Source organism: Panthera tigris, chromosome D3 (genome assembly GCF_018350195.1).
Source record: "Panthera tigris isolate Pti1 chromosome D3, P.tigris_Pti1_mat1.1, whole genome shotgun sequence".
NCBI classification, from domain to species: domain Eukaryota; kingdom Metazoa; phylum Chordata; class Mammalia; order Carnivora; family Felidae; genus Panthera; species Panthera tigris.
The window spans coordinates 67,585,049-67,605,098 of record NC_056671.1 but is presented as its reverse complement, the minus strand read 5'-3'; the positions used below and the strand labels follow the sequence as shown (position 1 = coordinate 67,605,098).

Here is a 20,050-nt window from a genome sequence, read left to right as displayed (position 1 = left end):
TCTGGACCCTTCACAATCATTGACCGCTACGCGTAAAGCTGCTGGGAACATTGGCGTTCGGGTCTTTGCGTGCACCTGCCTTCTTATTTCTTGGGGACAAATGCTCAACAGTGCCTGATCAAGAGCGCTGCGTCATATGGTCGTTACACATCTCGTTTTGTAAGAAACCACGAGGCTGTTTCCAGGGAGGCTCTACCGTTCTATATGTCCACCAGCAATGGATGAGTGATCCAGTTTTCCCCACATGCTCCCCAGCATTCGGTGTTGTCTCTCTTTTTATCTTAGCCCTTCTGATGGGTGTGCGGGGAGCCCCCGTTTCTCTTTGGTGAATCTTGATATTCCTTTGTCACAGTTATGTCTCTGTAAGCTCTGTTAGAGCAGGGACCTTCTTGGTCTGCTTGCCGTGCATCCCCAGAGGTCAGGGCAGTGCCTGGCACAGGGAGAGACCCAGTGACTATTTAGGGGATGAATGCGTGGCCTGTGGGGGTCCCTGGCCCTTTTGAAGATGAGGAGGCAGGGCAGCAGCAAGGCCTTCACTCTGGGAAACCTCCTGAGCACCTGCACTCCCCGCCAGGTCCCTGGGGCCTCCAGTCCCCACCCAGGGCACGTATCGTGTGAGTGGCCCTTCTCACTCCTCCACTCCCATGGCACCTGCCTTCCCAAAGTGGAAATGTCCAGAAGATAAATGTGTGGGAATCCCCAAAGCTCTTCCCACTGGGGCATGAGGCTTTCAGGTTTTGTTTTCATTTTTATTTGCTTTTCACCATCATTGCACCAGGGTTAGGACCAGGCTTTTGCTAGGATTTACGCATGGGCCACAATCAAGCTTTGCCCTAAGCAGAGGGGGTCCTCGATGCCATGGCACAAAAACTGAAGTGGCTTTTTGTCCAGGTTGAATCTGTGGACTTGGGCGATGAGTCTGGCTCCCTGAAGGGAGGTGATGTCCTCTGGTGTCCTCTGTCCTGCACTTTTCCCTCCCGGTGGCTGTCACTGGCCACACTTCATCCTAAGGGGTCTCAGAAGAGGCTTCTCCCTGCAGGCGATGCGTTTCCCTGAGGGTAACAGAATACAGACATGATAAGTTAACTAATAGTGTACTCGAATTTAATACTGAATTTAAACGTTTACTGACATGTGAAACAGCTCACCGATGTACATATATAGCAGGTCAATATTCAAAAGGAAAAAAAATAAAAGATCAAGATTTGCAAGTGAATAGAAATGCCATCAACTAGAACGAAGCCGGAAGTAAGGTCAGAAGGCAAGACATATGCCTTTAGGCCCCCATTCCTGTGCCGAAAATGGGCCACAAAATTTGGTTGTTAAGATTCCTAGAAGCTGTTATCGGTTTGCTCGGGCCGCAGTTAGCAAGAGCCACAGACTCGGGGGCTTAAACAGCAGAAACCGATTTTCTCACAGTTCTGGAAGTTGGAAGTTCAGGGTCACGGTGTCAGGCCGGTTTGGTTTCTTCTGAGGCCTCTCCCCTTGGCTTATCTTCTCCCTGTGTCTTCACGGGCTCTGCCCTCTGAGTGTTGCGTCCTCCTCCCGTCTTATACGGATACCAGTCATGCTAGATTAGGGCTGACTCACATGACCTCATTTGATCTTCAGTCACCTCTTTAAAAGTCTTCCCTCCGAAGGGAGTCACATTCTGAGATCCTGAGGCTTAAGTTTCCAGCATACGAGTTGGGGCAGGCAGAGGGGGGACCACAGCACCGCTCAGAACAGTAGCCAATAGTAGCAACATATTAATCCATTACCCGAGTCAGAGGCTTTGTGGAAAACGAAACAAAACAACAGAGCATTTACCCAGCAGGAGCCCTGAGTGGCGACAGAACACTCCCTTGCTTGGCCCTCGACTGAGGGCCACTCCTGTAGTGCCCAGAGCAGGAAGCGAATTCAGTGGAACCGTGCCCAAGAGAAGCTTCCACAGCCTTGGCTAAATGGCGTACACTACCTGCCCATTGAGAAGCCTCAGGCCAAGGGCCTTGGGGGTGCCGGGAGAGGGCCCCGGGGATACAGTGAAAAGCCCGCCTTGCGCGCTGGGCTCTGAATCGCAGGTGGGGTTTGGCCAGGCCGAGAGGGAGGAGGGTCGGCTTTCTGGTGGAGCGGGAAGCCTTAAGCCAAGGCAGGGGTGCCGTGGCCAGCGCGCCCACCAGCCCGGCGGCCCCCCTCACCGGCCCCAGAGCTGGGTGTCCCCTCCCGGGACTGTGCCTCTAACCCCGGCCTCCTCTCTGTGCGTCCCTGCAGGGCTCTGGCTGAGAACATGGCCAATGGCATCGACGAACTCATCGGCATTCCCTTCCCCAACCACAGCAGCGAGGTCCTGTGCAGCCTGAACGAGCAGCGGCAGGACGGCCTGCTCTGCGACGTGCTCCTCGTGGTGCAGGAGCACGAGTACCGCACCCACCGCGCCGTCCTGGCGGCCTGCAGCAAATACTTCAAGAAGCTGTTCACGGCCGGCGCCCTGGCCAGTCAGCCGTACGTCTACGAGATCGACTTTGTCCAGCCCGAGGCCCTGGCTGCCATCCTGGACTTCGCCTACACCTCCACGCTCACCATCACCGCCTCCAACGTCAAGCACATCCTCAACGCCGCCAGGATGCTGGAGATCCAGTGCATCGTGAACGTGTGCCTGGAGATCATGGAGCCCGGCGGGGACGGCGGGGAGGAGGACGACAAGGAGGACGACGACGACGACGAGGATGACGACGATGAGGAGGACGAGGAGGAAGAGGAGGAGGAAGAGGAAGAAGACGAAGATGATGACACCGAAGACTTCGCCGACCAAGAAAACTTGCCCGACCCCCAGGACATCAACTGCCACCAAAGCCCCTCCAAGACGGACCATCTCACGGAGAAGGCCTATTCCGACGCACCCAGGGACTTCCCCGATTCCTTCCAGGCCGGCAGCCCCGGCCATCTGGGCGTCATCCGGGACTTCTCCATCGAATCCTTGCTGAGGGAGAACCTGTACCCCAAAGCCAACATCACTGATAGGAGACCCTCCTTATCTCCGTTCGCCCCTGACTTCTTCCCGCACCTCTGGCCGGGGGACTTTGGTGCCTTTGCCCAGCTGCCTGAGCAGCCCATGGACAGTGGGCCGCTAGACCTGGTCATCAAGAACCGGAAGATCAAGGAGGAGGAGAAGGAGGAGCTGCCCCCGCCCCCACCGCCCCCCTTCCCCAACGACTTCTTCAAGGACATGTTCCCCGACCTTCCCGGGGGGCCGCTGGGCCCCATCAAGGCGGAGAACGACTACGGTGCCTATCTCAACTTCCTGAGTGCCACCCACCTGGGGGGCCTCTTCCCGCCCTGGCCGCTGGTGGAGGAGCGCAAGCTGAAGCCCAAGGCCTCTCAGCAGTGCCCCATCTGCCACAAAGTCATCATGGGGGCCGGGAAGCTGCCGCGGCACATGAGGACCCACACCGGGGAGAAGCCATACATGTGCAACATCTGTGAGGTCCGCTTCACCAGGTGCGCATCACGGCCCTCTGGCGGGGGGCCGGCGGGGAGGAGGAGGAAGGGCGGGGGGGGGGGGTGGCCCGTGACGACAGCAGAGAGGGACACGGAGGGCTGGGACGGAGGGGAGGCCCAGCTGGACCCCGGATGCATGGCAAGTTTATTCACTAGAAGGCATGCCAGGCCTTCCCTGGTGTAGCGATTTCCAAACTCTTCCTAAGGGGCTAAAATACTGTCTGAGATACACTCTTAGGCGGAAGCACAGGATATAATACAGATGAGGGCAGAGGGGTTCAAGTTCGGTCGGAAGCGAGGGGCCTCAGCTCCTCACTCGCTTGACCTCTCTCCCCCTTCCCCACTGTGGATCCACAGAAACTGCTCTGAGGCTCCCCTGAGGAGTGTCACCTCTTTATCTTATTCAGGATGGGCCAGGGGCTGTCCTAAGTATATTGCATATTGTCACCACGGCCAGGTCCTGGGGAGATGGGGAGGTGCTCTGGCCTTTGTTTACAGATGAGCCATCCACCGCTCTAGTAAGCACATGCAGAGGAAGATGCCAGAGCTGGGACTTGCAGGACAGCAAAATCTGTGACCAGGAGACTGTAGAGACCCCTGGAGCCCTTCTGATCTTCTTTTGGGAACCGAGCTAAAGGATAAGCCTCTTGTTTATGTTCTCCGCCTTGACTCTCCGTGTTGGGAAGAGGGTTAACTTCCTGCGGTTGTATAATTTGAAATTTGAAATCAATACGTGACAAGCCTTTCGCCTTTCACAGACTCCATGCCGTTCAGCAAGCGTGTGTTCCGTACCCCCTCTGCGCGGCAACTTTCAGGTTCAAAGCTGATTAGTGGGATGATGTGGGTCAGATTGGTTCCCTGCTCGGTTTGGACGGTCCTCCTCTGGGGAAAATGGGATCTGTCGGGGCTGTTTGTGGTCACTGGTGTGAGGCTGACCCTCCCAGCCATTTTGACGGTGGAGAAAGTTCTGGTGAGTGGCGTTGCCTCAGGGCTTGCTCGTTTCTGTGTGTCGGATGTGGACAGAGCTCTGTGACCGTGACTGACCGGACCAGGTCCTTTCCTTTGAAGATGTGCATTTCTATTCAAATCATATGCACTGGTTTGTTGGAGTCGATGATGTCCTTCTCTTCCAGGTCCTAGGCTTATTTGGAATGAAAATCCCCTGGTTATATAAGAGAAACCCAAGCACCCATTGTCTTACCTGCACTTCTTTTTTTTTTTTACTTTTTTTTTTTTTTTTTAGCGTTTACTTATTTTTGAGACAGAGAGAGACAGAGCATGAACAGGGGAGGGTCAGAGAGAGAGGGAGACACAGAATCCGAAACAGGCTCCAGGCTCTGAGCTGTCAGCACAGAGCCCGACGCGGGGCTCGAACTCACGGACCGTGAGATCATGACCTGAGCCGAAGTCGGATGCTCAACCGACCAAGCCACCCAGGCGCCCCGCTGCACTTTTTTTTCACACGGCCCCCGTCCCTGGCAAAGAACCCAGCCCGAGACCCACGCTTACGCCAGTGGAGCTGCCATTACCCCACATCCTCTTGGAAATTTCTCTTTGGGAACTGCTGGGGGTGCCTTCTCCTGAGCTTCCTCAGTGGGCCCAAGCTTTGGCCTTTGAGCACAGAGTGAAATTGTTTTGCGTCAAGTTGAACAGCATATCAGGGACGGTATTTTTCGGGCGTAAAAAGAAGATGAGTCTTACAAAGTCATGAGACCCGCTATCTTGGGTGGCTTGAAAACTCTGTTTGAAGTCTCCAGAGAAGGGTGTCGGAAATGTGTTCAGGTGACCGTGGCATTGCTGAAACGGCTCTGCAGCAGGCTCCTCTGGTGACTGTTTCGAAGGACGATGCTGACGGTTTCAAAGGTGGCCTTGGGGTCCCCGCACAGCTGCTTCTGGGAGGGAAACTCCACACCGAATCTCTCCCAGATGCTTTGAGCTGACAGTGGAGGGAGAGTCCCCAGGTGCGGAGGGGCAGGGCCCCACCCATATCCCGCGTGCATCCCTTTCCGCCCTGCAATGCTGACCTCAGAGTGTTCTGCTGTTATCGCCGCATAGCAGCTGGACCGAAAGTTCCTGGGGATCACCTCCCCTGGGATATCCCTCACTAATGCCCCTGCCGCTCTGATGCCCCACCCCCACCACCTTCTCCTGAATTCACCCCTGTGCGGGGCCAGAACACCTGAACGAGGTGTGTGACAAGAGCACAAGGACACAGGGATAACACTGGGGAGATAAACTAGGGCACAATCTACACTGGAGTGCCGTTCACCCATCTCCAGCCTGTGACTCCCAGTCCAGGACCCCAGGAATGACTTCAAAGACGAGCACACTCTTCACAAAGCTAGGCCCCAAGTCTGCCAGAGTGCCCCCCTCCTGCCGTCCAGGGTCCGTGTCCCTAATTTCCCATACCTGTTCCCTTCACAGATGGCTGCCTCCAGGGCACCTCTCCCTTCAGGGGAGCCCCAGGTCTGTGGGTTCAGGGTGATGCACGTCTCAGCATGCCACATAGTGAGCCTGCCCAGGACCCCAAGTCCCTTCCCTCCAGGCCCTTCCCACACACAGCCTTCTGTCCAGGCCACGCCGGTCTGTGGGCCCTGCCTTCCCTAGGGAGAGGGTTAAACTTGCTCAGTCACTGCAGACAGACTTCTCGCCCTCCTGACACGAGAACATTCTCTGAGTTGGCCTCCTGGTTTGGGCAGGATATTGGGTTGTATAGGAGGGCTGCATTCCAGAACCCTCCCTCCCAGCACATTCCTGATGATCACTTAGGGGGCCTCTGTGCCTGCAGCCTCACCAGCCCTCCAGGCCAGACCGGCCGCCCGCGGGGCGGCCTTGCGTCTGCCCTGCCCTCCCTCCGGTTTGCTCCTGCTCTGCTCTGCCACAGCCATCTGGCCCCTGAAGCAGCTGCGTTCCTGCCTCCGTCAGCACCTCCCCTCACCCGGTTCCCACTGGACCCGGACCCTGCTGACAAAGATCAGACTTGCTCTTGGGCACTCCCTTCCCGGGGGCAGAGGAGCCCCAGGGTGGGGGGAGGCTGGACATTTTCTTGGCCTCCTCCCACAAGGGACCCTGGGGACTTTATTTCGTACCCTGGGCTGTGGCCGTCCACCTGGAACGCTCCCCGACCGCCCTCCGGGTCACATTCTTCAGAAGAACTGGCTTGGTGCTTCCCTCCCACCCCTCCCGGAGCTGCCCTGCAAGGGTTCTTCTCTGTCTCCCACCAGCCTGTCCATGTAGGGCTTCCCGTACCTCTCCCTGCAGCCAAGTCCCCTTGCAGCCTTTCCACGGGGACCTTCTTTGTGGTTGACTTCCTGCAGCCACCACCCAGAACACCTTCCCTCCCTCTCTCCCTCCCCAGATGGAGGCGCTTCAGCGGCCACTGAAAGCAGCGGCCGCCTTGACTCAGAATTCCCAGACTCCCTTGCAAGGCCAAGCCGCTCCTTGGGACCCGGCCCCCCAGAGGCTAAGGGAGCCAGGACTGGCCGCCCTCAACTCCTCCTCCTGGACACTATCTTCCCCTTCTTCCCTCGAACACAACTGGGCTTCTACTCTCTAGTCAGGCCTCCTTTCCCTTCTCCTTGATGTGACCCCGCTTCCCGTCTCCCTGAGGGATGTTGGAGCGGCCTACCCTCTTCTTGCAAAGTGGCCCTTTGGCTCAGGCTCCGAGTTACGGCCTCAGATGCTGACTCCCAGAATCGCCACGCCCATGGGGACATCATTCCTAATGGCTTCAGCCACCGTGGTGGAAGGACCCAGGACTCCTTCCCACAGAGCCCATTCTGCCCCCAAAGCCTGCCTGTAGCTCTCATTCTGTCGTTCTCCAAGAAGAGAGATGAAGGCCTTCCCCGCCATGATGTTGTCTGTCCCTTGGCATCAGACCCTCCCCTCTGAGATGGTGCTCAATTTCCACCGGCCTTGGGGACCGTTGTCCTACACCGGTTGTTTCAGATAGGACACACCCCCGGAAACCGGGCAAGGCCTCAAAGGCTCCAACCAGACTATTTCTTTGGCCCCACGCTGTCCCCTCCTAGCTCTGGTCACCCCGCAAGCACTTGGGAGTCCTTCTGCCTATGCCTCACACCCTGAGCACCACTCTCTGGCCAGCTGTGACGTCCCCAGTTTCCACGGGGTCTCCTGCCACCGTCCCGTAAAGGCCGCAAGGTCTTGCCTCCAACAGCTGCTGCCGGCGTGAGCCCCGTGCTGGTCGCTCCGCACGCCGGCAGCAGTCTGCTCCCCAGACCAGGCCAGGAGCCTGGCTGCTGCTTTCTTCCCGTATTTTCCTTTTAGCCCTCCCACTCCTGGCAGCCCTGGGGACCTTATTAAGATAATGCAATGTCATTAGCAGTGGCAGCAGGAAGAGGGTTTGTCTCAGACCATCAGGTTACCAAGAAGTCTGGGCGGATGGTGCTGGGAAAGCATTATCGTGACCGGGAGCCCTCGTGGAGGCCGAGGCCCCCGGGCGAGACCCCGCAGCCCTCGCTTTCACTCAGGGGAATGAGCTCATGGGGACGGGCGCATCTTTCCCACGATAAGCTCTCCGGGCTGGAAGGGGGAATGCAGATCAAGGCTCGGGCACACGTGGCCGGGGCTGCTCCCAGTGCAGAGTAAAGGAAGGGGGTGGCAGACAAGGGAATCAGGGTGACCAAGAGCACGTTGGAACTGGAGTAAGGGGTCCTGAGAGCCGATCCGGCAGCTGCAGGCCAGCGGTCAGTCGACAAACGTGCCATGAGCCCCCCGCTGCGTGTTCAGTGCCATGCGCCATCCGCACAGGATACAGAAGCGTCTGGCAGATCCTCACGCAAGCAGATCCGGTACCTTCAGTGCCGCAGACTGAGCGTGAGCGGGGGCTGAGAGAGCAGTGCCAGCCAGGCTCACGCTAAGCGCTGCTCCAGGAGGGACCGGAGGGCTCAGGGTCTCCGCGGACTGGGGCACCTTGGAAAGGGCACCAGAGTGGTCATCAGGAACCCCGGGCTCAGGGCCCTGGTTCTGCCTCTCGTTGCCTGTGTGACTTTGGCCTCCTCCCCTCTCTGAGCCTCAGCTTCCCCACGTGTAACGTGAGGGGCTTGGAGCAGGCGCTTCCTAAAGTTGCCCCCAGGCCCCTGATTCCGTTCACATATGGCCCGAGATCGGGGAAGCCGTGGACGCATTACTGCAGCCTCTGTGCCCCAGTTTCCTCATGACAGTGATGGCGACACGTCCTCCATAGGCTTCCGCGAGATAAGGCGTAACTGCCGGGTGCCCAGCAAGCACCTGGTCCGGGCTACTGGTTAGTACGGAGAGCCTTGGTTCCTCATCTGCAGTAGCCGGGACCAGTGCTCCTCGCCCATCCATGTGCTCCCCCTGCATCATCTTCCAACGAGACAGGGCTGCAGGAGCCAGGGACAGGGAGGTGGCTCTGCAGAGGGACAGCTCAGGAAAACGGCACACGTGATGGCCCCTGCCCTGGAAATAACACGCACAGAAAATAAAAGCAGCAAAGGCACCTCTGAGCACTGTTTTTTCATCTGCCGAGAGTACCCGTACGGTCGAAAGGGGCCACAGTACGGAGAGAGAGGCTTGGCTCCCGGAGCTCACGCCCTGCAGCGGGGGCAGGGAAGGGGAGACAAATCTGATACCTATGGGGTCATTTGGGAACAGGAGACGGTGATGCTGACACGTTGTCTTCTGTTGCTCCCTCCTTGCCCCTCAGTGACCTAGCTTGAGGTACAGTACTCAGGTCGCAGGTGCTCTGGAAGGCGAGGGCGAAGGACGGGGCCTGGGCGGACAGGGAAAGGCTTGTAGAGGATTGCCCTTGAATTTGACCTTGAAAGGTGGGCGGGAGCGGGAGGGGGGGGGAGTTGGGAGTGGGAGACATTTCAGGCAGGGCCGTTTGCAAAAGTAAACTGAGAAAGAGGTGCAGGGAGGAGGGGGGCCGGAGCCAAGGGCTCACGGCTGGAAAGGAAGGAGTGCACACGCTGACATCCGGGGTCGGACCTCTGGTGGGAGCCCAGAGATGGAGCGCTGGCGCGGGAACACGAGATCTGCGCAGAAAGGGAAGGACACAGGGTGTACCAAACATCCACGTCTCACAATATGGCAGGCTCCGCATTGGAGGGAGGGAAGCCTGGAAGCCCAGCTCGTGCCTGCGGGTGGCCGGGGTACAGAGTGACCAGAGCACAGCCTGCTAGTGGAGCAGCATATCCATGCGCTGTGCGGGTGCAGTACTGTGGGGGCTGGGGGCTAGCAAGTAAGTAGGTGGGTGATCTCTTTTTTCCCAGCTTCGTTGAGATATAACTGACGTCTAACATGTAAGCTTATACAATGTCGTGAGACCACAATAACGTGGTGGTGAACACGTTAACACATCCATCACCTCAGATAGGGGTAAAACCACCATAATGCGTGAAGCCAACTAGCGAGAAAGAGATTCAGTGTAAGCCCATTACCCAGAACACCCAGAACATCCGAACACTTACAGAACACCAGAGGTCGCAATGGTGCAGCCCAGGGTCCCCCCCGCCCCATTGTAGAGGTCAGGAAACTGGGGCCCAGGGCAGCTAAGGACCTGGTCCAGTTCTTGGAGTGTGGCTGGCCCCGGGCCTCTCAATGCGCATGTGCATTATATCCACGCGCAAAGGTCGTTACAGGAATAAGGAGGAGACGTGACCTTAGAAAGCCATTCCCTCTCTGTCCTCGCTTTCCTCATCTTGAGAGTTAAGGGACTGAATGAAATCAGTATTTTCAAGGTCCTCGCAAATATACTGCTAAAATGCAGGTTACTGGGTGCACTGACTCAGACTGTGAATCACAACATGTTAATGGGATCCTGGTAGACTGGATGATCTCTAACTTTCTTTTCCAGGACTAACATATCATAAGCTTTGCAGCTCTACCCTCCACTGCTCCCACGAAAGTCTCCATTAGGGACAGCCAGCTCCTGCCCAGGGCTGAGCCCCTCCCAAGGCATGCCCCGGTCTTCTGGCCCCAGAGTCCCAAAGCTGGCTGCAAATGCCCTGTTTTGATTGTCCTAGTCTGCACTTTCTGAGGCAGCCCTGACTCCCTCACAGGCTGGAAGTCCCCGGTTTGAAAATCTACCCTTTCTCAACCTCAGAAGAGCTTGCAAACAAACCATACCTCAGACTGCTCCCCACGCTCCTTGGCCCCTCGTGCCTGGACACCTTTGGGAAAGCTGCTTGACTTCTCTGAGCCTCAACTCTTCCTCTAAGTGACGAAATTATCCTGGGTATGTTGAATCTAAATCATACAGACTCAGCTTCTCTCATCAGTCCTGGACAATAGGAACTGATGTCTGGCCCCAGGTTCAGTTCTGCACAGAGAGGTTAAGTAACTTTCCTGAGGTCACCCAGAAGGTTAGTGGTGGGTCCGCAGCTGCAGCAGGGGCTCCCAGACCCCTAATGGGGGCCCCACTCCTACACTACAACTTGCCTCTAAATAACAACCTCCCAGGATCATTGAAATGGTGTAGTCATCTGCCCATAGCAGGTGCTCAGTAAAAGAAAGTCACCTTCTCAGCACTTCCTATACATGCCAGCTAACTGCTGCTAAGATGTGACTTAATCTGGATGCTCTAATGAAAAGCTTGGGAGACGTTGTGGATATTTACAGTAGGCCCTTAATATCTAAAGATTTACCATTTGCACCGTCCATTATTTGAGGGTGACCCTCAGCATCAATACTAATTATGTGCAACAGTGATTTTGAAAAATATCCACCTTATAAGGTTATGGTGGGATTAAGTGAGTTGATATACTTAAAGCCCCACTGATGACTCCAACGGAGTCCTCCACCGGGCCCTGGTGAGGACACAAGTCCCGTAGCCAGTGAGCGCGCCCAGCTGACCACCTGGCATCGGCATTTCCCTGAGCGCCTAGATGAATGTGTGAGTCCCAAGACACGTCCCTCATGACTAGATCGCGTTGCTGTTGGGGCACAAAGGGCACTGTGCACCCCACTTCTGCAGCGGTGAGGAAAGAGGCGTGAGTTCTAGCCTCGGCTCTGCCATTACTCTCTGGGTGGCCCTGGCGAGGTCCCCTCCCTGGGCCCCAGTTTGCCCACCAGCAAAGGTGGCTCTCAAAGTGATGCGTGGACCCATGGACCCGCAGCACCAGCAGCGGCATCTGGCAGCTTGTTAGGAACGTGTGTTCCCTGCCCTCTCCGCCTGGGGACCTCCCAAATCACCGTCTCCGGGAGTGGGGCCCAGCATGCTGCTTCATCAAGCCCTGAGAGCCGTGCTTAGGCAGGCTCAAGTTTGAGACCCACTGGCCCCTATGCTCGCTTAAGCCCCTTCCTGTTCAAACCCCCCAGTCACCTGGATGAAATGTGGGTTATAGACACCATAAGGGCAGTATGCTGTGGCTAGGGAAGGGAGCGTGGGATGTCACAGCAGGGTGCCATGCAGTCTGGGCGAAGCTGGTGGCTCGTGGGAGGGGCAGGGACGGAGAATGTGGAGGAGAGGAGGGTCTGGTGTGCAGGGACACCTGCCGGCTTCGGAAGCTGCATTCACTTCCTCCTCCCTCCCCCATATCCATCTCCCAGGTGCCCTGTGCCTTCCTGGTAACACAGGTAGAAGGGGTGGACCCGTCCTGGTCCTCCCCTGCTCTCTGCCAGTGTACCTAAGAATGTCCTTTTCTCTCCTGCCCCGCCCCTGGGGAAGCAGTCCAAAAATGAGAGCCAGTGAGACCTCTAGCGGCCAGGGGACACCAGGAGACCAGGACCTGCTCCTGCTGTCCTGCGGTTGGTTATATTGAGCATGGTTTAAATCTGGCCATTTCAGGGCGAATGCCTGGGCTCTGCATCTGTTCCGACCTCAAACCCGAGGCAAAAATTACAGACAGATGCCCCACCCCGGGGCCACACCTGCGGGGAGGAGGTAGGAGACAGGACGCAGAGCTCGTTGGCCTGCCAGGCCTGGTGGGGGAAGGCTGCGGAAAGACCCCGAGAGGGGTTCTTGCAGCCCACCTGACTCCACTTCGGCCAGGCTGGAAGGCTCCTCTAGCTGCCTTGTGCAGTGCTCGGTCTTTAGGAAGACAGCCCCGTGATGTCAGTGTTCCTTGCGAGATCACCAGGAGGTGTGTTGAATCTAGTCTGACACGAACCCGGATTCTCTCCGTCAGCCCCGGACAATAGGAACTGTGTCTAATGCTAAATTCAGCTCTGTGCAGAGACGTCGAGTAACTTGCCTAAGGTCTTTCAGCATGTTCGCGGTGGGTCTGCAGCTGGAGCAGGGGCTCCCAAACCCCAACGGAGCCCCACCTTTACACCATACCTTCCCTCTGAATAATCGCACGTAAATCCTAAAAAGCTTTGCCCTAGATTAGGCTACATTCTTGTCGCACCTGGCTCTTTTGTAAACCCTGGAATTCTCTGCAGACAAAGAGGAAAGCCCACAGCTTGGGATGCGAAACCACAGTGCAGGAGACTTGAACGAGGTGTGCCCGGCTTCTGTAGCCTCCCAGATTAGTGCCGAGGACAGACAGATCTCCAGAGCCCAGGGGCCAGGATGGGGCAAAGGCACAGGAGGAACAGGAGGGAAGACCTGCCTGGAGACAGTGGGTGCGAAATTAAGGCGCAAGGCGGTGTCAGAGGTCGCCACACCGCGCAAGGGCTAAGGACAGGCTGCTGACTTGTGGGGAGAAGTGTCCCCGACAGGCGCATTTTCCAGCGTGCCAGCCAGGCCTCCGACAAAGGGTGCGGCTTCCTTACTCGGAGCTGACGAGTAAGCGGGGTCCTGGAGGGAAGGAGGCCTTTCGGGACACCGCTCCTTTTCCAGCCCTCTGATCCAGGTGAGTAGCCACACCCGTTTGCAGTGAGGCCGCGTTTGCAAGTAAACCCTAGCACGGGGCCCGTTTCTGGCGTTGGACGCCACGGCCGTGGCCAGCTGGAGCGGGTTATGGAGGAAGGGGGAAGGGGCTGGGGGGCGCGCTCCCGGGGTTCCCCGCGGGGACTGACCGCTGCCTCTGCGTTTGCAGGCAGGACAAGCTGAAGATCCACATGCGGAAGCACACGGGGGAGCGGCCCTACCTGTGCATCCACTGCAACGCCAAGTTCGTGCACAACTACGACCTCAAGAACCACATGCGCATCCACACGGGCGTGCGGCCCTACCAGTGCGAGTTCTGCTACAAGAGCTTCACGCGCTCCGACCACCTGCACCGCCACATCAAGCGCCAGAGCTGCCGCATGGCCCGGCCCCGGCGCGGCCGCAAGCCCGCCGCCTGGAGGGCCGCCAGCCTGCTCTTCGGGCCCGGAGGCCCCGCGCCCGAGAAGGCGGCCTTCGTGATGCCGCCCGCGCTGGGCGAGGTGGGCGGCCACCTGGGCGGGGCGGCCGTGTGCCTCCCCGGCCCCAGCCCCGCCAAGCACTTCCTGGCGGCGCCCAAGGGCGCGCTGAGCCTGCAGGAGCTGGAGAGGCAGTTCGAGGAGACGCAGATGAAGCTGTTCGGGCGCGCGCAGCTGGAGGCCGAGAGGAACGCGGGGGGCCTCTTGGCCTTCGCGCTGGCCGAGAACGTGGCGGCCGCGCGGCCCTACTTCCCGCTGCCCGACCCGTGGGCCGCGGGCCTGGCCGGCCTCCCCGGGCTCGCCGGCCTCAACCACGTGGCCTCCATGTCTGAAGCCAACAACTAGGCTGGTCTTTGTCGATCCCAGTCCAGCGGCCCTTGCCCCCTCTCCCACCAGGCGTCCCCTGCCCTACCCAGTGGGTCTGGACTGTTTCTTTCAAATCACAACGGAAAAGAACGAAAACGTATTAGCAGCAGCAGTGGTATTTTCTAGGCCTCCCAAGGCCTCCTGCATCCCTTTTGGTGGTGTCTGAGGCGGGCATCTCCTCCCACAGGGCCTGGAGCCCAGGGCCTGGCCTCTACCTGGCTGTCTCTCCGGCTGTCACACACAAACTCACAGGGACCCGTGCCCCGAGGCGGCCACACCCTGGGTGCCCAGGAGCACTCTGGAGCTGTGTGTGGGGCTCGATGGAGGAAGGTAGCTTGGCCAGAGGCAGACCAGGTGGAACAGGGACGAGGCCTACCGAGGGGCCTGGGGCGCCCATCCTAGCTGAGCCACCATTGTACGGCAGAGTCCCTGCTGACCCTGCTCTGGTGGGTCACTTTTCTCGTCTCCAGCCATCCCGGGATCCTTGTGGGAAATGCCCTATTGGCAGGGAAGGCTCCTGGAGTCCGGGCCCATTATTCCTCACTGTCCTGTGACCTTGGATGGGTCGGTCGTCTCTACCCTGCTCCGAAGGGGAGCTGGCAATTTAGTTTCCCCTCTTGCACCCACCCCCACACATATACACACCTGTCCCGCCCCCAACCCCCCCACCCCCACACACAAAAGAACTGAGAAGGTGGGAGCTTTGCACGCCTAAAGTCTCTGGTGAAACCGTCTATCTTGCCGGATTTAGTTTTCTCACATCCACCTCTCTATTAGCACAGGTGAGGAATGTGGCCACCCTAGACAGGAGTGACAAAGAAGGGCTGAGATGTGCCATGTCCACAGGCAGCTGTGGGGAACTCCAAATACTCCCCGCCTCTCCAGGCAGGCAGGCCACCGTGTAAGCCAGGGCCCCTGGGGATGACTAGTTAGCATCGACTCCCTCTCCAGGGCTGTACAAAGTCTCTTGGGACTCCTGGGGCCAACACGGAAGGGCCGAGAGTCACCTCTTAACACCTGGCGGCTGCCCCACCTCTGCCCTGATTCCTAGAAACAGACAAAACACCCGGTTACCCAGGGTTTATGTTTGTTGTGGGTTTCTCAGGGCTCCGGTATTGCTGGGGATTGCCCCCTTTGCTGTGTTTGAACACCCTCAAGCCCTCCCTCGTGGCTCGGGCAGGAAGCTGGGTGGTTTGGCTTCCCTCGGTGGTGGGAGGCGGGGCCCGGCTCCAGTAGGGGGCTCTGTGAGTCACAGCTGCCCACACGCACGCACGCACGAATGCACGCTCTCCCTGGTTCATAAGCTTGCAGTAGGTCTCGAGAAGGAAGACAGCTTTGCTGGCCCTGTGCCTTCCTCTTCTCTCCCCTTTCCTGCCCTCCATCCCTTCTCTTGCTGAGTTTGCCTTTGTTTCTCGGTAGTCCCGACGGTGGGAGGGTTCACCTGCATGGATTACCCAGGGCCGGTGTCCCCAGTCCAGGAGCTGCGGGCACAAGAGACTTCGGCTCTTCCTATCGCCTTGGCTTCTTCCTGAGCAAACACACACACACAAAAGAACAAAAAGGCCAGAGAAGACCACAGACTCTGTCACTCTCCAGCTCCCCAGCAGAGGACCCTGACTCCACACCCCACCAGACGCCATTCCGACCAGAGGAAACTGGTCCTGACACCCTTCTGTCTTCAGACACCATCCTTCTGGGCAGCCACCTCTTAGAGTCCTGTCTCTGTTTCTGACACTTGCTTCTGGGACCCATCAGCCAACATCCCCGTGTTCCCCCCCATCAGCCAAGGGGTTGGGGCTGACCCAAACTTTAAAAGAAAACAAGGAAAAATGAACAAATTGGAATCCAGTGGTGTTGGGGCTTTGTTTTTATTTTGTAAAGGTAATGACTTCTTATAAACTCCGTTTTTCAGACAACTGGTTAGTTCTTTTTGTTTTCTCTTGGCTGCAGTTTGGAGTTGTATATTGTAAAATATCCAAAGATCTTGAGTACTGTATGATCGAGGAGAACTTGACGCAAATGTTTTGTGGGGGTAGGGGTGGTTGGGTTTTGTTTTGTTTCTTTTTCTTTCCTTTTTTCTTTCTTTCCTTTCTTTTTTTTTTTTTTTTTTTTTTTTTTTTTGGTGTTTCAATTTCCCTGTCCCTCTGTGGGGAAGCTTTGGAATTTTTTCCTATTTATAACTCTTTTTTATGTGATTGCTTTCTGTAAAATGACACAACAGAGTTTGCCTTAGTGATTCAAAGGACAATCTTCCACAACTTTGGTCGCACGCCGCAGCCCGCCGAGAAAAACTCTCAGCTAATTTTCTGGCCTATTTATTAAACAGTATTAACTGACTTGATTAAATTGCCGAGAGTTGCACTTCTGTGAGAGGTGACCAGCCGCTAGTCGGTGGGTAGGTGCTCGCTGTAAAAAAGGACGGGACGCTCGGGTGTCAGGAGCTTACAGTAAATGTCAAAGACACCTTGGCAGAAAGCACAAACCCGTATGTAGTCGCCTGAAGGCCGGTGTTCCGAGTGACAGAAAGCTGTGCCGGTCCGTTTCCTGGTTCAGGTTGACGTCCTCCTTCCAATTCTCGTTTCAGTTGTCAGTGGGCAGCTGCGTGGTAGGGAGGCCAGAACGTAATTCCTCCGTGTCTCCTGCCCTGCAGACGTGTGAGGCACTATTTGATCGTAAGCTTGCCTGTTGGGGATCCCCTTCCTTGCCATGGTAAACATGCTTAGGCACCGAATGCAGCACGTCTCCGGACAGTGCTGGGCAAATCTGGGTTTCCAGACTCCTCCGAGCTGTGTGTCCTCGGGCTAACCACTTCCCTACTCTGGTCTTCCCTTTCCTCACCTCTAACGACAAAGGGGAGTAAGCACCCAGAGCTTCTCCAAGTGTTCCACCCGAACACCCTCCAGCAGCCGGGGGCAGTCCGTTGGGGAACGGGGCCTGAACGCCACAAAACGGCCCGAAGCCACCTTCCCACAGTGTAAAAGTCTGCAGCTGCAGGTTGTGGCTTCGAAAATCACGCGTCCACCTTCTATCGCGTAGTATAGATGCATTTGCCTTAATAGAAAAACATCATCTTGCACTACTTGCCAGTTACACTACTTGTCTTTTCCCCAGAATCTTCTAGTAAAGTCAGAATGTTCCTTAGCGACCCTGCAGCTTTGAGAGGCCTAAGTTCACGGCTGAGGGCTTGGGGGCCAGCCCAGCTCAGTGCAAGAAATACGAGGCCACTGAATGCTGTAGGCAAACATGGAGAAAGGATAGGGAACTGACTCCCAATAGGCCTTGGCCCTTGGGGGCTCCTAAACTCATGTGAGTAAACTCTCCTCTAGTCCCGGCCGGGTGGGCATTCCATAGAGCCCTGCCAGGTATGGCCTGCTCCCTCGGGCTCCAAGGAGGTTAGGGAGTTGGGGTTCTGTCAGCAAAGGAACTCCCAACACAGGGCGGGAGGGAAGGGTCGGAGAATGAGGCCACTGAGGACAGGCCGAAGAAACGTGTGCCTCTTAACCCACAGGGGAAGGCTTAAGGGAATACGTTCGAACAGACCTTGGAACTTCTAAAGCCCTGTCAGGTAGAGGGAGGGTTGGACCAAAAGTCTGGCCAACTCAAACGGATAGGAGGGAGATTCCAGGAGGTAGCTGGGTGTCCAAACAAAGGAAGATAACTTCTAGCATCTGGAGTTGCCCTAAAGAGGCATGAGGTCCCTTGTGAGGCAGTGAGCTCTTAGTCATTGGAAGGCTTCAACACAGCCTTTCAAGAATGCCAGAGAGGAGAGTCTCCTCCAGAAGAAGGAGGGCTGCTCCCTGGGTCCTTTCCATCTGATTTGGGAAAAGGCGAATATGTATCCTCACGTGAGCCTGGAAGGACTGTGCCAGAGAGAGTGGGTGACACGTGGAAAAGATGAGCTGGGAAAAGTTCACCAAACTCAGCTCGGTGGCCCAGGGCTGTCCGCCCTCCCCCACCCGCAGCCCTCCTCCGGCCACCTCCAGCAACGCGGGGCCAGAGAAACGGGACCCTGTACAAAAGGCCCTGACTTATTTTGAGGCCCTTCTGTGACCAAACAGTAATGAACCAACAGGAATGAAGACCGTCTCTCATCCTGGGCCTTTATCTGTCCCCAAGGCCCGAACTTACGGCAGAGAACAAAGGTCTCCACTTGGCGGGCTGCAGCGGTCGGTCCGTGTCACATCCCGGCAGCCCTCTCCCCAGACCCCGTTCCTCCTCGTGTCCTGCGACCTGGCCAGCTCGTCCTCCCTGAGGGTTTTCCAAGCTTACCGCAGTGGACAGGCGGGCATTTCCAGAAACAGCCCAACTGTGTGTTGCCCTTGTGTGTGTGTACTTGCCCTTCTGAGCGCCAAATGCCGTTAGGGCTTCGTAAGGGAAAGAGAAAGAGCAGGGCCTCCTGGCCACAGGCTCCCTCATCCGACAAGTCTGTCACTCTCCAGGAGTGAAGGGTCAGGAGGTCCTGCAGGATGGAAAATGCCACCTGCAGGCAGAGGGTCAGAGGCCCCTCCAGGGACCCGAGACAAATTCCGGAATCAAAAATGTTTGTAACCGGTGGTCTACTTCCCAATCCCCCCAACCCCTCCCCACCCCCCTGCCGTGTCACCCTGTCCCCTTCTCCGGGTGCCTCTTCCTATCCCAGCTGTCTTTCAGGACGGAGGGAAGCACTCTGTCTTCTCTTCCCTGCCCTCTGTTGACACCCTGATGGGAGCCTCGAGGGTGAACGTGACTCACAGGCTCCCTCTCCCGGCCTTTACACACCCCTGCTCCTCGTTCAAGGTGGAAAGAAAGGCCCTGGAGCAAAGCGGTTTCAGGCCTCAAGCAGCCAACAGGGATGGCTGACTCCGACCGACAGCCTTGAAATCACCCCTGGACCTCCCCCGCCGCCCCCCACCTCTCCCCTACCCTGCTGAGGGGTGCAGGAGTGGAGGGGGTTGCAGGAAGCAAGCAGATAGCCCCTCTCCCTCCTTTCAGCTTTGAAGCACTGAGGACTGAGTCAAACACGCATTTCCAGCAATTGATGGGGAGAGGATTCCCTGGGGAGGCTTTGCTCATTCTTTCCTCCTTACCACATCCTGGGCAGGGGCTGTTGTGACCTTGAGGGACAGAGCCCACACGGCCTAAACCAAAAACTCTGGGCCCAGAAACGGACTGACAAATAAGGACAAAACATCTCAAATCTGGACCATCCTGGAAAACCTGGAAACTGATCACTTGAGCTGCAGCCAGGCACGCACGCACGCACACCCACACATGCACGCGCACACATGCACGCGCACGCACACACGCTCACGCACACAGAGTCGTCAAAAATGATACGCAGGCTGATGTCATCCCTCCTTGTGACGATAGGAGACACGGCAGTGCATGGACAAGACCCAGCAAGGCCATTTTCCCCACAGGCCTCCCTGCTGGAATATTTATAACGCGTACTCTCATTCTCATCCTTGGGATTCCTCTATTCAACCATGAACTTTGACCCTGGCCATAAATGCAAAAGAATAAACAAAGGGGTTTCTGGAATAAGGAAGGAAGATAGAGTGAATCAGACCCTTTCCCGTGTTCCTCTGAAAATGAATACACTACGCACACAACCTCTGAGTGACATTAACTGCTTTATGTTTCCTCAGAGGACTCTTACATCCATCGGTTGACTGGATTTCAGCCCAATGCGGCACATATCCTTATCCCTATTTGTAGCAGCTGAGATTCTTAGCCAAACAGCAGAACCCATCCAGGTAGCTTAAGTAGAAAAGGCATTCATTAAAAATGAGAAGTCTCTTACAGAATCTCCACAAGGGCCGAAGAGTCAGGCTTGCAGTCACCAAGATCAGTTGCGCAGGTTGCATACTGCACAACACCAGGACTCTTGAAGAGGCTCTACTCACACCTAGACAGACCTGTATGTTTGTTGTAACAGACATTCGGTTTGTAT

The 20,050-nt window shown here is 56.8% G+C and overlaps 1 protein-coding gene across 1 annotated transcript in view; it reads left to right on the top strand.

Annotated features, from left to right (window-relative positions):
- The window catches only part of ZBTB7C (zinc finger and BTB domain containing 7C), a 108,905-nt gene extending 92,720 nt beyond the window's left edge, over positions 1-16,185 (top strand). Inside the window, exons 2-3 of the mRNA XM_042962021.1 lie at positions 2,251-3,477; positions 13,446-16,185. Of these exons, the coding sequence (XP_042817955.1) occupies positions 2,267-3,477; positions 13,446-14,097 (1,863 nt within the window). The 5' untranslated portion in view covers positions 2,251-2,266 and the 3' untranslated portion in view covers positions 14,098-16,185. The remainder of the gene's footprint in view (positions 1-2,250; positions 3,478-13,445) is intronic.
- Positions 16,186-20,050: the final 3,865 nt, after the last annotated feature.